This window comes from Nelumbo nucifera, chromosome 4 (assembly GCF_055504915.1).
Source record: "Nelumbo nucifera cultivar China Antique chromosome 4, China Antique-T2T, whole genome shotgun sequence".
Lineage (NCBI taxonomy): Eukaryota > Viridiplantae > Streptophyta > Magnoliopsida > Proteales > Nelumbonaceae > Nelumbo > Nelumbo nucifera.
In genome coordinates, this window is record NC_142652.1 from 7,851,110 (window position 1) to 7,863,660 (window position 12,551).

General features: G+C 36.6%; 1 protein-coding gene and 1 pseudogene across 1 annotated transcript; both read right to left on the minus strand.

The window, feature by feature from the left end:
* Positions 1-2,755: 2,755 nt before the first annotated feature.
* LOC148791993 (protein FAR1-RELATED SEQUENCE 5-like) lies at positions 2,756-7,316 on the minus strand (annotated as a pseudogene).
* Positions 7,317-10,214: 2,898 nt separating this feature from the next.
* Positions 10,215-12,154, minus strand: LOC104591558 (vignain-like). The gene is made up of 4 exons (XM_010250427.3): positions 11,407-12,154; positions 10,960-11,195; positions 10,730-10,870; positions 10,215-10,643 (listed from the first exon to the last, which is right to left on the minus strand). The coding sequence occupies exons 1-4, from the start codon at positions 11,855-11,857 to the stop codon at positions 10,386-10,388; spliced, it is 1,086 nt and encodes a 361-aa protein (XP_010248729.1). The 5' UTR covers positions 11,858-12,154; the 3' UTR covers positions 10,215-10,385.
* Between the last annotated feature and the right edge of the window lie 397 nt (positions 12,155-12,551).

Here is a 12,551-nt window from a genome sequence, read left to right on the forward strand (position 1 = left end):
ATAATTAATTTAAACCGAGTGTCAGAGGAGTTTGAGTGGATTGAGGCCGACAAGCAAACTTACTATAATTTAATTGGACAACCCAGGAACGAGAATTATAATAAATCCGACAAACCCCAACGCCAGAGAGGCAGAGACCGTCGACCATAGATACTTGCTCTATGTACCAGTCTGCTCAGGCAAAATCCCACTAACGGGCGTTGTTTGTCTTTTCCAAGTTTCGTGGCCATCGAGAGACAATTACAGCCATCATTCTGTGTGGTCTTGTTGATGCCTTTGCCTCAGATTAGAGTGAGAGAGATTGATATTTTAATTTTGTTTTGCTCGTGTCCTATAACACTCGCTAATGGGTAATCGGCGTTGGGGTCATAGTTTTTGTAGGCGAGAGAGGAGGCACGAAGCACACCACCACCAGACACCATGGCATGCGTGCACGGTGCACCCTCCTTTTTTGTTTTATTTTCAAGTCTATCCATGCAAGAAGTCCACACTGTTGGTCACTGGGCCTTTGATTTTAGTTTACTGGGATGATACCAGGCCATACCATTGATTCCAGTGAGCATAGCCAAGCATATGTACGTACGGCTACTCTGTCTTGTTTCGGATTTCTGTAATTTTGAAACCCCCACAGCCTCATTCTCTCTCTCGTTTTGTTTATTTTAGGGAGTCATTGCTTTCTTTTTTACTTCCTTGACCCCTTTTTTGAGATTTGGTTTCTTTTGAGTTTTGGTCTTAATTTACTAACCAAGAACTGAAAGGAAACAAGTAAATAGATATTGGGGGAATGATGAAGCATAGTCAGGGGAAACCTTTTTGAGAGGAAGCATGTTAGCCTGTTAGGAGGTTGGGGGACTCTTAAATACGTTTTGGACAGATTAGGATGGAAGATGGGAACCGGTCCCACCAAAGCTAAATGCCCAAAAGTTTGAACCCAAATTAGTTGCATTTGATACTCTTTTGCAGGGTGAGGGGTTGGTGGTTAAAGGCGTAGATGATGATGATTAGCCATTTGATGGCTAAAACCAAACATCAGCCATTCTATCCAATTGAACTTTGAAATATTGGGGAGTTTGTGGGGCATATACACTTAGATTGCTGACGTGGGGTATTATTATTGATTATACAATACACTTCTTAATACAACTATAAAGTGCAACTAATATGGACTCCAAAATTTTAGGGGGCATTGGCAACACCCCTCTGGATAAGCTACCACGAAAGTGTTTCTACATCTTTACCCATTGAACACCACTATTCTGTATTGGGAACGAATCGGGATTTGCTGACCACTCTTGTATGACCACATAACTGGCCACTGCATGAGAAGATAACACCTGCCCATACACGTGTAAAATACTTTGACATGTGTGGGGAACTAACGGAGGGGTGTTAAGCCCAACCGTTGACTCCCAAAAAAATTTCAAACTCAATTTCAGAAATAATTTTCTCTCTTCTTCGTCCCTGAACCCCATCTTTGTCTTCAAATACTGTTCATCTTTGAAATCTCAATCACCATCTCCTCATTTCTCCTTCATTCTTGTCTAAACCTCATTCTCTCTCTACGTCTCTGAACTTCCCTCTCTTTATCTCTGAACACTGTTCACCATTTAAAACTTTAAAACCCTAATCACTTCTCTGAACCTTATCTTCCCAACTCGTAATCTGATTATTTCCAACATTCATAACTACCATCGTATTGCTCTCATTGAAGCTACTACAGGTGAGTCTTTTAATGAAAAAGATTTTCTGCTCTCTAAAAAAATGTTTTATTTTTAAGTTAATATTTTAAACCACTTGGGGGTTTCGTATTGATTTCATTGAATTTCTCTCTAACTCTGCATTTTGGAATGTATTCTGAACCTTATTCTCTCTCTGCATCTCTGAGCTTTTCTCTCTTTATCTCTGAACACTGCTCATCGTCTAAAAATTTGAAACCATAATCACTTCTCTAAACCTTATCTTCCCAACTTGTAATCCGATTTTCAACTTATTGGAATCCGATTATCCCCGGCATTTGCAACTACCATCATTATACTCTCGTTGGTGCTATTACATGTAAGTCTTTCAAAACTTCTCTAAGTTCTCCGTTTAATTTATACTTTTACCTTATTCCCCCTATTTGTTTCTAATTGAAGGCATAGGGTACTAGTAAGCCAATTTCCCTAAATTTCTTTTGCTGGATTTTAAACGTCTCTTGTTGTTATTTCTTTAATGGATAACACTCATTTCGCTTATTTCTTCTTTTTTAATTCTGAATGGAAATGCTAGACTGGTTAATTGGATGGCTCCCAAACCAACCAACACCAATATCTGCATTGAAACATATGCCTAAGATTTACATTAATCTCAACCCAGAGAACAACAGATCCACTAGTTAGGTGTATATTTCCAAACAATTGAGAGCTCTCATACAATGAGTTTATTTACCCAAGTGCTCTGAGAAACATTGCTATGGAAGAGGAGATAGGGACTTTTAATCATAGTGCTCTGAGAAACATTTGCTTCCTATCCATCCAACATCATGTTCAGAAAGTTTTGTGCCAAGAAGAAAATAATGTATGAGTATATAATATAGGCAAAACTATTGTTTATTAGTTAGTAGATCTGTTAGTATACCCATGGTTGCTTTATCTAATCCAACTAAAACTTAAACAAGTTGAACTGGAAATAAACAACAATGCATATGCTAGTCTGATATGTGGCATTTGTAGAAGATATTCATATTTAAAATTTCTTTTTTTATTTTGCATAACAGGTAAGAATATTTGCTAAGTGGTGCTTTCAAGTCAGATTTCTTCAAGTTCTAAAGCATGTGTGCTGAAATATGTGAATCATCATTGCAAATGTCCACACAAGCCAAACGTTACACCAAAGATATCCAGTCAAGATGATTATAAAAGACAAGAAGTACTTCATTTATGCAAGTAGAAAATATAACTATTTTGGATGGGGTATCCCTTATAATTTTGATGAGGTGTTTGAATTGGCACATGCAACAAATAGATGAATAAATGAATCCAGTATAAGAAAGTGGATTGAAGAGAGAGGTTCTAGAACAATTTGAGAAGGAAATATCAGTATTAGAGGACAACCTTATGCATATAGTTTTTGTCATAATGGTAGTGGTTTTAAAGTAGTAGATTTTCAAATGTATGCTCATAAAGTATGGCAGTTAATTTATATTACCAATGAAGTTAAGGTGACTTTAGATCACTAAGTTGGAATAGAATCATATTGACTACCCATTTTGTGAGCTTTGATTGATATTAGTTTTGGTTGTTAAAGTATACTTACTTATTACAAGTTGCTTTAATTATGAAAAAATTCAAAAGTTGTGCTAGAAACAAACTAGTAGCATGGTTTTATTGCTCCAATGGAATGAATGTTTTGAGTGGTTGTTATTTTTCAACACGGACACTTTTACCAAGTCACCACTCCAAATTCATCCTAATATATTTTCTCAATGAGAATATGTTTTATACCAATTTCTAGATCTAAATTGAGATCCTCATTCCTTAGGCTCCATTTAGAAGGAGTAAAAATACAAATATGTAGAGTGTAAAATCTTGTATTTTGTATGATTTTTTTATGTATTTGTATGGTACATATTTGCCTTTGTACTCATTCCAAATTGAGCCTTAGATACAATAATGGTTTCAAAATTTTAAATTAACCATTATGAGAGCACATGGAAAGTTGATTCATTAATCGTCCTAGGCTAACCCACTATGTAACTAATTGTGCAAAGTAACATACTATACCGTTCGTTCCAAAATTATGTAATTTCTCATAGAATTAATCAAGTTTTTACTTGTTCAAAATTCCAAATAAATGACTATAATGCTACTAAAATTAATAAATCAAAGTAGGAGCTAGAACACTTCTTAACAGTAATCCATAAATTAGAATTACTGCATTACCACAATTTAAATACAAAAGTGGATCAATTAATTTGAGAAATAACTTTTTGTTTTGATAATAAAAATTAAAGGATTATATTTTGGGATTCAAGGTACAAAATAATATGGTATAAGGTTCCAATATAATCTTGGCATCTTTAATATCAAATCATTATAAGCAAAATGATACTCAATAGCGATTTTAAAAAGTGTAAGGGAGTAAATAGACTTGATTTTCCATCTTTCAAGAAGCCCCCCATGTTACAATGGTAGTTAAATTGTAAAAACTAACTTTTCTCTTTAATCATTCACTTTAGTATTCAAAATACTGCTATCTCTTGAGTTTAAAGCCAAAATGCATCAGATGCTTAAAGTGATTCAATTACTGTGGCTTTGTTTGTGAACAAAAAACCCCCAAAGTCCAAGTTTTCCTGGAAAAAAAAAGAAAGAAATGTGAGAAGAAGCCAATAAAAACTATGAAAAAGACATAAAGAAAATATATCAAACAACGATATTGACATAGTTGAAAATATACACCCGTAAATTTGTCACTCATTTTTTATCTTGTTCTTCTAAACTGTAATGACACATGGGTATCTGTTGGTATGGTTCAATCCCTGATAAGCCCTATAAAAAATAATTATATCATTTTAACAATATATAAAAGAAAATTTGACGTGTAATTCTTTCAATACAAAATTATCATTTGACTCATATGAGATCCACTAGAAATGGTTAAATCCCACATGAATGTGTCAATATTTACTTGAAAATGACCTACCTGCAATGGTAGTTTGTGGATCACTTATAATAGTTTCACTATTTTCCCCAAGCCTTGATTCCTGTAGAAAAGGATTTTTAATACCAAAAACATCTAGTTCTAATAGAAGATATAACCAAACCTTAATACCTGCGTATATGAGAGAGGCTGGTTAAATTCTTGTGTCCGTATCTTCATCATATTCCCCTTAGACACATGATCCAGATTCTCCCATCTCCAGATTCCTAAATTATAAAGATTGATTAAAACTTCGTATAAATTGATTAGATGAATTGAGAAAAAAATACCTACGTGCATTGCTTGATGATAGAGCATTCTTTGATCGATTGGTTCTTCTTCCGCTTTGCCTTCTTTACTATTGCTTTTTCTAAAGCACTTTTTTGCCTCTTTGAAGAGAAGTGGTCAATTTGTGTTTAAATCCTTTCACTTGTTTTTGCATTCCACCTTCTATAGAACTAGCATTGGTGCTAGCAACATCTTTGCATGTGCTATCAAGGTTTATGCAAGGAGAGCCAACATTATCATTTTTAATTTCCATACTCTCAAATGCAATAAATAATTGACCAAATGCCATATGCTTTACACACCTTGTCACATCTTTCAAAGCCTTTTCTCCAAACTTCATAGCAATCTTATAAGCCTCCTCAATAGGTGCAGCTTTATTCACTAATTGAATAAGCAAATGAAACATCTCTTTTCTGTGCATTGTAGTTTATGTGATCTGATCAGGATGTGAAGTAGAGCTATGAGATGTTCTAGTTATGGCCACTTTTGCATCAATAGTCAATCTTTTCAATATATATTGTGAGGGTATCATCTTTATCCGCCTACAATCAAGTACCATTAGAGCATGCCCACATAAAACCCCAACAAATTCAATTTTTTTGCAACTACAACTTACTAAATCATTTGTTGAGTCAAAAGTAACTTTGTGTTGATGACTCACTCCAAGCATGCTAACTATATACCTTGTTGTTGTTTTAGACACAACTTGATGTTCTTCAATGGTGTAGTTCAATTGTTTCAATACTTCTCTATGAATCATAGAAAAAATTGGTGGGGTATAGACATTAGCGACATAATTCAATATTCCCAATTGTATTGGCAAGGATGGGGTGCTTTGTGTTGCTGCAAATTCAACTTTCACTTCTTCATAGCGCCTATCAGCAACCACTCTTTCAAAGTGCTGAAGGAATCTTAACAAATCATACTTAATATTAAGTTATCTTTTGAGACAACTATTCATGCTCTTACTTTTTTGGTGTTGTGCTCATACCACTAGAAAATGTTTGACGTCCAAATACGAAAGCCCATTTATGCTTTTTGTTGTACAACTTTTTTAACCAATCATTTTCTTTGAGTCTATACTTATTAATCATGCTCTCCCATGCATTTTCAAATTCATCCACATCTTCACAATCATAGACACAATTTCTGAAATCCTTAGAAAATGTTTTGAACTTTTCAAATGCATTACTAAGGTGTTTTGCAGCATTTTGGAACATATGCCAAACACATAACCGATGGTGTGATTCTAGCAACACCAAATTGATTGCTTTTGCCATTGCTGCATCATCATCAGTTAGAATTATTTTTGGCTTTTTTTCCTCCCATTGTTTTGATAAACACCTTAAACAACCACTCAAATGTCTCTGCAGATTCATCATATAATAATGCAACACTAAAAATGATTGTTTGCTTACAATTATTTAAACCGACAAATAATGAAAATGGTTGATTTTCCTTGTTTGTTCTATATGTTGTATCGAAGCATATCACATCACCAAAATGACCATAATCCATTATCATTTGTGCATCTGCCCCAAATAGATTTGTAACTAGCTCAGCTTGGTCCAATTGTATTGCATAGACAAAAAATGGGTCTTCTGATAGTTTATTTTCAAAATATTGTAGAACACCTCTTGCCTCTCCCTTCTCCACTTTAAATCTACAGAAGTGAAACCAATATTTTCATGACCACCAGTTTCAGTGGTCATCAATTCAATTGATGCTTTTGGAGTTATTCCCGAATTATCTGCATTTCTAACTTGAGTAGCTTGTGGCTCAATCATCTTTCTTTGTGATCTCAACATGTGCTTCTTCTTGGGAGTTGCAATTATATGATTATGAGTTTCATTAAGGCAATCGCATAATAGCAACCATCTTTGCGACGACTAATTCTCATATTTTCCATACAACCTCATATTGTCTTTGCTCGATGTTGCTTGACATTGGTCCTACGTTTATCCTCAACACGTTTTCCTTCTCTACAACAACAAAACTTTCTAAACCTCACTTTCCAAGTCTTAGGGCATTGTAGGCTATTAGCTTTCCGCACACTAAATCCCATATGTCCCACATATCTATTATAAAATTCATAAGCTTCTTCTTCTTCTTTAAATACCATGCCAACCTTTGGGATCCACTCTTTGGGAAGGAGGGCTATTTTTTTGAATTTATCCTGAATACTTACATCAAAGTCCTTTTGTTCAAATTTCAGTAAATCATCAACAAAAGCCTTTTATTTATCTAACTCGATAGGCATAGCTAATTCATTTATGACATAAATCATTTACCTCAAGTGCATCATTAGTTATGTCAACATGTTGTTCATCTCCATCTACTTCAAAAACCATCCTTCGCATGGAGTGTGGCCCAATCTCCATTCTCTCTTTGACTACCTTGTTATTAATGAAAATAATAATGACACATTTATACATCTAAAAATATATAAAAAAGATTAACAAAATAATGCGATCTTATAATCAAAGTAACAATTAGGGAAAAAGTGATTTTTGCTCCTACTAAGGGGGTCATTATGGTGAAAGGGTAAAGGAAAAGCTTGAAAAGTTTGGGCTCATTCAAATTTTGGAAGGGGAAGACTCCAAACGTTTGGTAGTAAAAAAAGCTTGAAAAGCAGTGAAAACAGAACATTCCAAAATGTAGAGTTAGAGAGCAGTTCGATGAAATCAATATGAAACCATCAAGTGATATAAAATATAAAATTAAAAAATAGAACATTTTTTTAGAGAGCAAAAAATGTTTTTCATTAAAAGACTCTCCTATAGTAGCTTCAATGAGAGCAATACGATGGTAGTTGTGAATGCTGGAAATAATCAGATTACAAGTTGGGAGTATAAGGTTCAGAGAAGTGATTAGGGTTTTAAATTTTTAAACGGCGAACAGTGTTCAGAGATAAAGAGAGAGAAGTTCAGAGACATAGAGAGAGAATGAGGTTCAGACAAGAATGAAGGAGAAATGAGGAGATGGTGATTAAGATTTCAGAGATGAATAGTATTTGAAGACAAAGACGGGGTTTAGGGATGAAGAAGAGAGAAAACTATTTCTGAAATTTAGTTTGAAATTTTTTTGGGAGCTAATGGGGGGGCTTAACACCCCGCCGTTAGTTCCCCACACATGTCAAAGTGTTTTGCGTGTATGGATAGGTGTTATCTTCTCATGCGGTGGTCAGCTATGTGGTCATACAAGCGTGGTCAGCAGATCTAGACTCATTTGGAACATCTTTTCATGAGTGACAAGGTAGATATTTCCAATGCATAGCTGTAATGTGCCATGGATAAAAATGTCGGAACAACTTGTGTAGCAGATTCGAACCCTGGCAACACAATTGGTTTTGTGTAGCTAAAAAAACATGATTGGTTTTATTTTTACTGCTGTATCAGTTATTTTTGTTTGTAAAACAGAATCATACACGTTGGCCAAACACCCCCTTTAATGTGTTACTATGTTAAATTTCAAGTATTTGTGGCTATTTTTAAAGTTTTCTGGTCTAATGGTTTATTTCCCAACAAATCCGTATGATCTTTGACTCAAACGAGAGATTTTAAACACATGGAATTGAGACTTGTGAAAGGGGAACCCCGGTGAAACCGGAGTTGACACTATTTGGAGAAATCAGAGAATATACTTAGGGGTGGCTATGAGTCGAGCTCTTCACAAGCTACTCGAGCTCGGCTTGTGAAAAGCTCAGCTAGGCTTGGTTTCAATCGAGCTTCGAGCTGAGTTTAAGCCCAATTTAGAGGCTCGATTAGCAAACGAGTTGAGTTCGAGCCTAATAGAGCTCGACTCGTAAGCTCAGGTCGAGCCGAGCTCGAGCCCTGTAATACATTGGCAAGCCAAACTCGAACCTCATACTATTCGGCTTTGCTCGATTCAAATCCACCCCTAAATACACTTGAGAAAAAGGGCAAAGCATTAGATACTTTTATTGAGGGAAGAGTCCCTTAGTTTGAAGATGCATACACGAAAGCTTGTTTTTGGTACCATTGTTGTTTCCATCTAAAACATTTTATATTGATCGATACAAATTGGTGAGAGATATTTATTGTCACATCACGTGCAATAATTACTTTAAGTTAGAATGATTAAACTTCATCCACTAGAGCAACAAACACTGATTTAATGTTTCCAGAAAAAGTCTCTCAAACATGCATTTTTTTAGGTTGCCTATTTCAACCATAAATAGCCTAATTTATATGAATCAACTAAAACGTTCCAGGTGGAAACAACAATATTACCAAACACAACCTGAGTGATGTCATCAAATGCGTCACAACCTCCAATAGGGGACAATTACTAATTTACCCCACTCTCATAATAACGTGGCATCCCCAAAAATGTTCTCAACAGCATAGGCTGTTGGCCCCCAACAGCTAAAGTTTTTCCCAAATGGATAACATTAACAGGGTAGAAAAAGGCGTCATGGTCTGTTTAGCTAGGGAGACCCATTCCGGAGTTAGCCCATAATAGGACGGCCCGCCAATTAAAATATAGAGTAAGCATAAAAACGGGCTTCAATGAGCAAAGCAATATTGTCGTGCAAATAGTAGCCCAGTAGGGGTCCAAATTGGGCCGATTTGATCATTTGTTAAATTTAAATGGGCCTGACCTAATGCTGTGTAAATTCTTCAAATTGGGTAAACGGTATACATCTCTATGTGAAAGAAACCAAAATATTGAATAGACACACACATTAATGGTCTCTCGAGCATCTTACAGTGCTTGTTGGGTAGCTTTAATGCCAAAACATGATCAAGAGGAGGAACCTATACCTGGATGCCGCTGGATCTGGATCTCCTCAAATTGCTGTACCATTTACTGTGTCCTTCTAACTCCATTTTTAATGGATCTGTGTGGTTCTAACTCTATTAGAACATTTGGAAATGCTTGAAAATTGAAAAGCAAAATCAATTAGATGGTTTTACCATATCGAAGGGATATTGAGTTTCACTTGCGCTGGTAGTTCCATCATAAAGCCACTTCTGTCAATGAGATGGGCAAGATGGTCTAAGACTACAATGATTTGGTGGGCTTCATACGAGTGGATTGGTATAGGGCTTAAAAAGCTAACCGAACAACCCTCAAGATTAAAACCATATGATTAACTTGAGTAGCATTCAAGATTTTTTTTTTTTTACCCAGATGATTAATCTGGCAAATTGTGCAGCCCGTATTGTGGTAATATGTATGGGGTATGGTAAAATTCAAATCAGTCCCACTGTAACTAAGGCATATGTTTATAAGGAACTGAATATGTTCAGTTCATTCTTTCAAATAATTGAAAGTCTTTATTTACAAACTAACAAGATACATAACCAAAGATGTTAATATGACTTAACATATGCATCAGATTTGTGAGTCAAATTTATGGGTTTTACTTTTACATGCGATGATGATCAATTCTTTCAGAGCTCATCCTTGAGAGAGGATGTCTTAGCAGGATTTGGAGAGTATTTGATGGGATATGATGCTTCCATGGCTATACCACAGATTCCCTCTTTGGCAGAGACACCTCGTTGCATTCTTATATAGCCTTTCTCTCCCCATTCAGGTCCCCATGAGTTCTTCACTATCCAATATTTAGTCCCATCAACAGTCGTTCCATAGCCCACAATTGCCACTCCATGGTCAAGTTCCGTGCCACAGGATCCGGTGAATACCCCCTGAGATCAAATTGACCCAGTTAGACAAATATATATTTGCTTCATTCATGAGGATTTGGACCCTTGAGTTAGGCAGATCATAGTACCTCTGAGTAGAATTGGAAGTCGAGACCACCAGCCTCTATGGCGACAGATACAGGTTGGTTTGCCACAGCCTTCATCAATGCATCCTCGTCGTTAGCAGGGACGTTCTCATGCCCATCAATTGTCACCATAGGAGAATTTTTCTGCAAAAACCAGCAAATTTGTTCTCCATAAGGACTTTAACTTTTTGGGAAGGATGTAGACAGGAAACCTGTAGGGATAAATGTGTCACCTTTGATGCTTCACAACTCCCATCTTCAGCTCTGTAAGGATAAATCTCCTCTGAGGTTAGCCCTCCAGTGTTCTTGATGAATTCAAATGCATAGTCCATTAGTCCCCCATTACAACCTTGGTTTTCGGTTTTGTCACAGTCGACCAGCTCCTGTTCGGACAGAGTGACAAGCTCATTCGTTCTGATTTTGTTTATACCTTCAACTGCAACCACAGTTGAAAATGCCCAACAACTACCTGTAAAACCAACGAGAAATGGTATATAATTGCTGGCTAGACGTTTGATAGGATAGAAATTCATGGAGCATGACTACTTGTGGATAATAAGAACAGAGGAGAACTGTCTCGTCTAAGTCTAACCAAGCTTACACTATAGAGAAATGGACTAAGAACAAATAGTTTAATGATGAATCGAATAAATCTTATTGTTTACTAATAAGAATCATACCGCATTGGCCTTGGTTTTTCACAGGAGTGACTGCTCCTTTCTCCCTCCAGTCGACAGATGGGGGGAGATTGTCCTCCTTCTCATACATGAACCCCCCAGTTCCGCGTCGGCTTCCTCGGAGCATCTTGTGGTGATTTACTCTGGAGGAAGCGTAGAAGCTCCTGAACTCATGGTTTGTCATGTCGGCAAACTTGTTAAGTTTTAGCTTGTAGGGGGCATCCTTCTTGTTGAAGTTGTGAATGTAGTTGACGTTCTCTTTGAACACATTAAAACGTTTGTGCTTCTCCGACAGGTCTCGGGAAACAGTGTGGTGGCTCCTCCACCTCTCATACAGCTTCCAGAGGCTTTCTTCCGAAGCCAGGTCCTTTTCGTGAAACTCCAAGCTCTCGGCCAGGCTAAGAACCAGAACCAATGTCGTCAAAGCAACTAAAGCAATCCTTCCAATCGCCATTGCTTTGGTGAATTTGATAACATCCACAGCCACAGAAGATGGGGATTTGAGTCTATGGGAAACTGGGTTATATAGGAGAGTAACAATGCTAATATAGGACAGAGTAGTACCATAAATAATGATAAATGAGCAAAGTAGGTTTCTTCTGGGCAACAAAAATTAATAATAGAGAAAATAACAATAATGGTTTCTGAGGAAGGTTGCTTGAAATTGAATTGATCAAGCTTTGCAAGCAAGTATGTTTGTAGGGGGCGGGCCGGAAGGGGGTGTTGGCTGCTTATAGGTCTAGTTAATAGTGGATCACTTAATCTGTAATTGGAGGTTTCTTAGTTCCAATAGCTCATACCAAACAATAAAAAAAAAAAAAGGTTTATTTGCTTACAAGAAAAAAAAGATTCTTTTAGCGAGTATCTATCTTATCTTACCATTTTTGAGGTACGTTTGGCCCACTTTTGGTGTCATCATATAAAAAATAAATCCACCTCCGCAATTCCGCATGCCAAAACCTCTAGGCCCAGATGAATGAATGAGGTAGACAGCGGAGGTTAGTTCAGTTCCAGACTACCAGTAGTCCTCCCTCCAGATTCCCCAAAATCCCCAAACCATGATGAAGGCAGGCGGGTTTTCGTCCCAGAACTCCGGTGCAATCAGCAAAGAAACTTTAACGGCAAGCCAACTGGCAACTTGAGCAGAC

Bases quoted from the DNA above. Each gene is read 5' to 3' on its own strand.
- LOC104591558 (XM_010250427.3), bottom strand. From the start codon at position 11,857: ATGGCGATTGGAAGGATTGCTTTAGTTGCTTTGACGACATTGGTTCTG. The intron at 11,196-11,406 runs GTATGATTCTTA...TTGGTTTTACAG, and splicing joins GAAAAACCAAGGCCAATGCG to GTAGTTGTTGGGCATTTTCA. The intron at 10,871-10,959 runs GTGACACATTTA...TGGTTTTTGCAG, and splicing joins GGAGTTGTGAAGCATCAAAG to AAAAATTCTCCTATGGTGAC.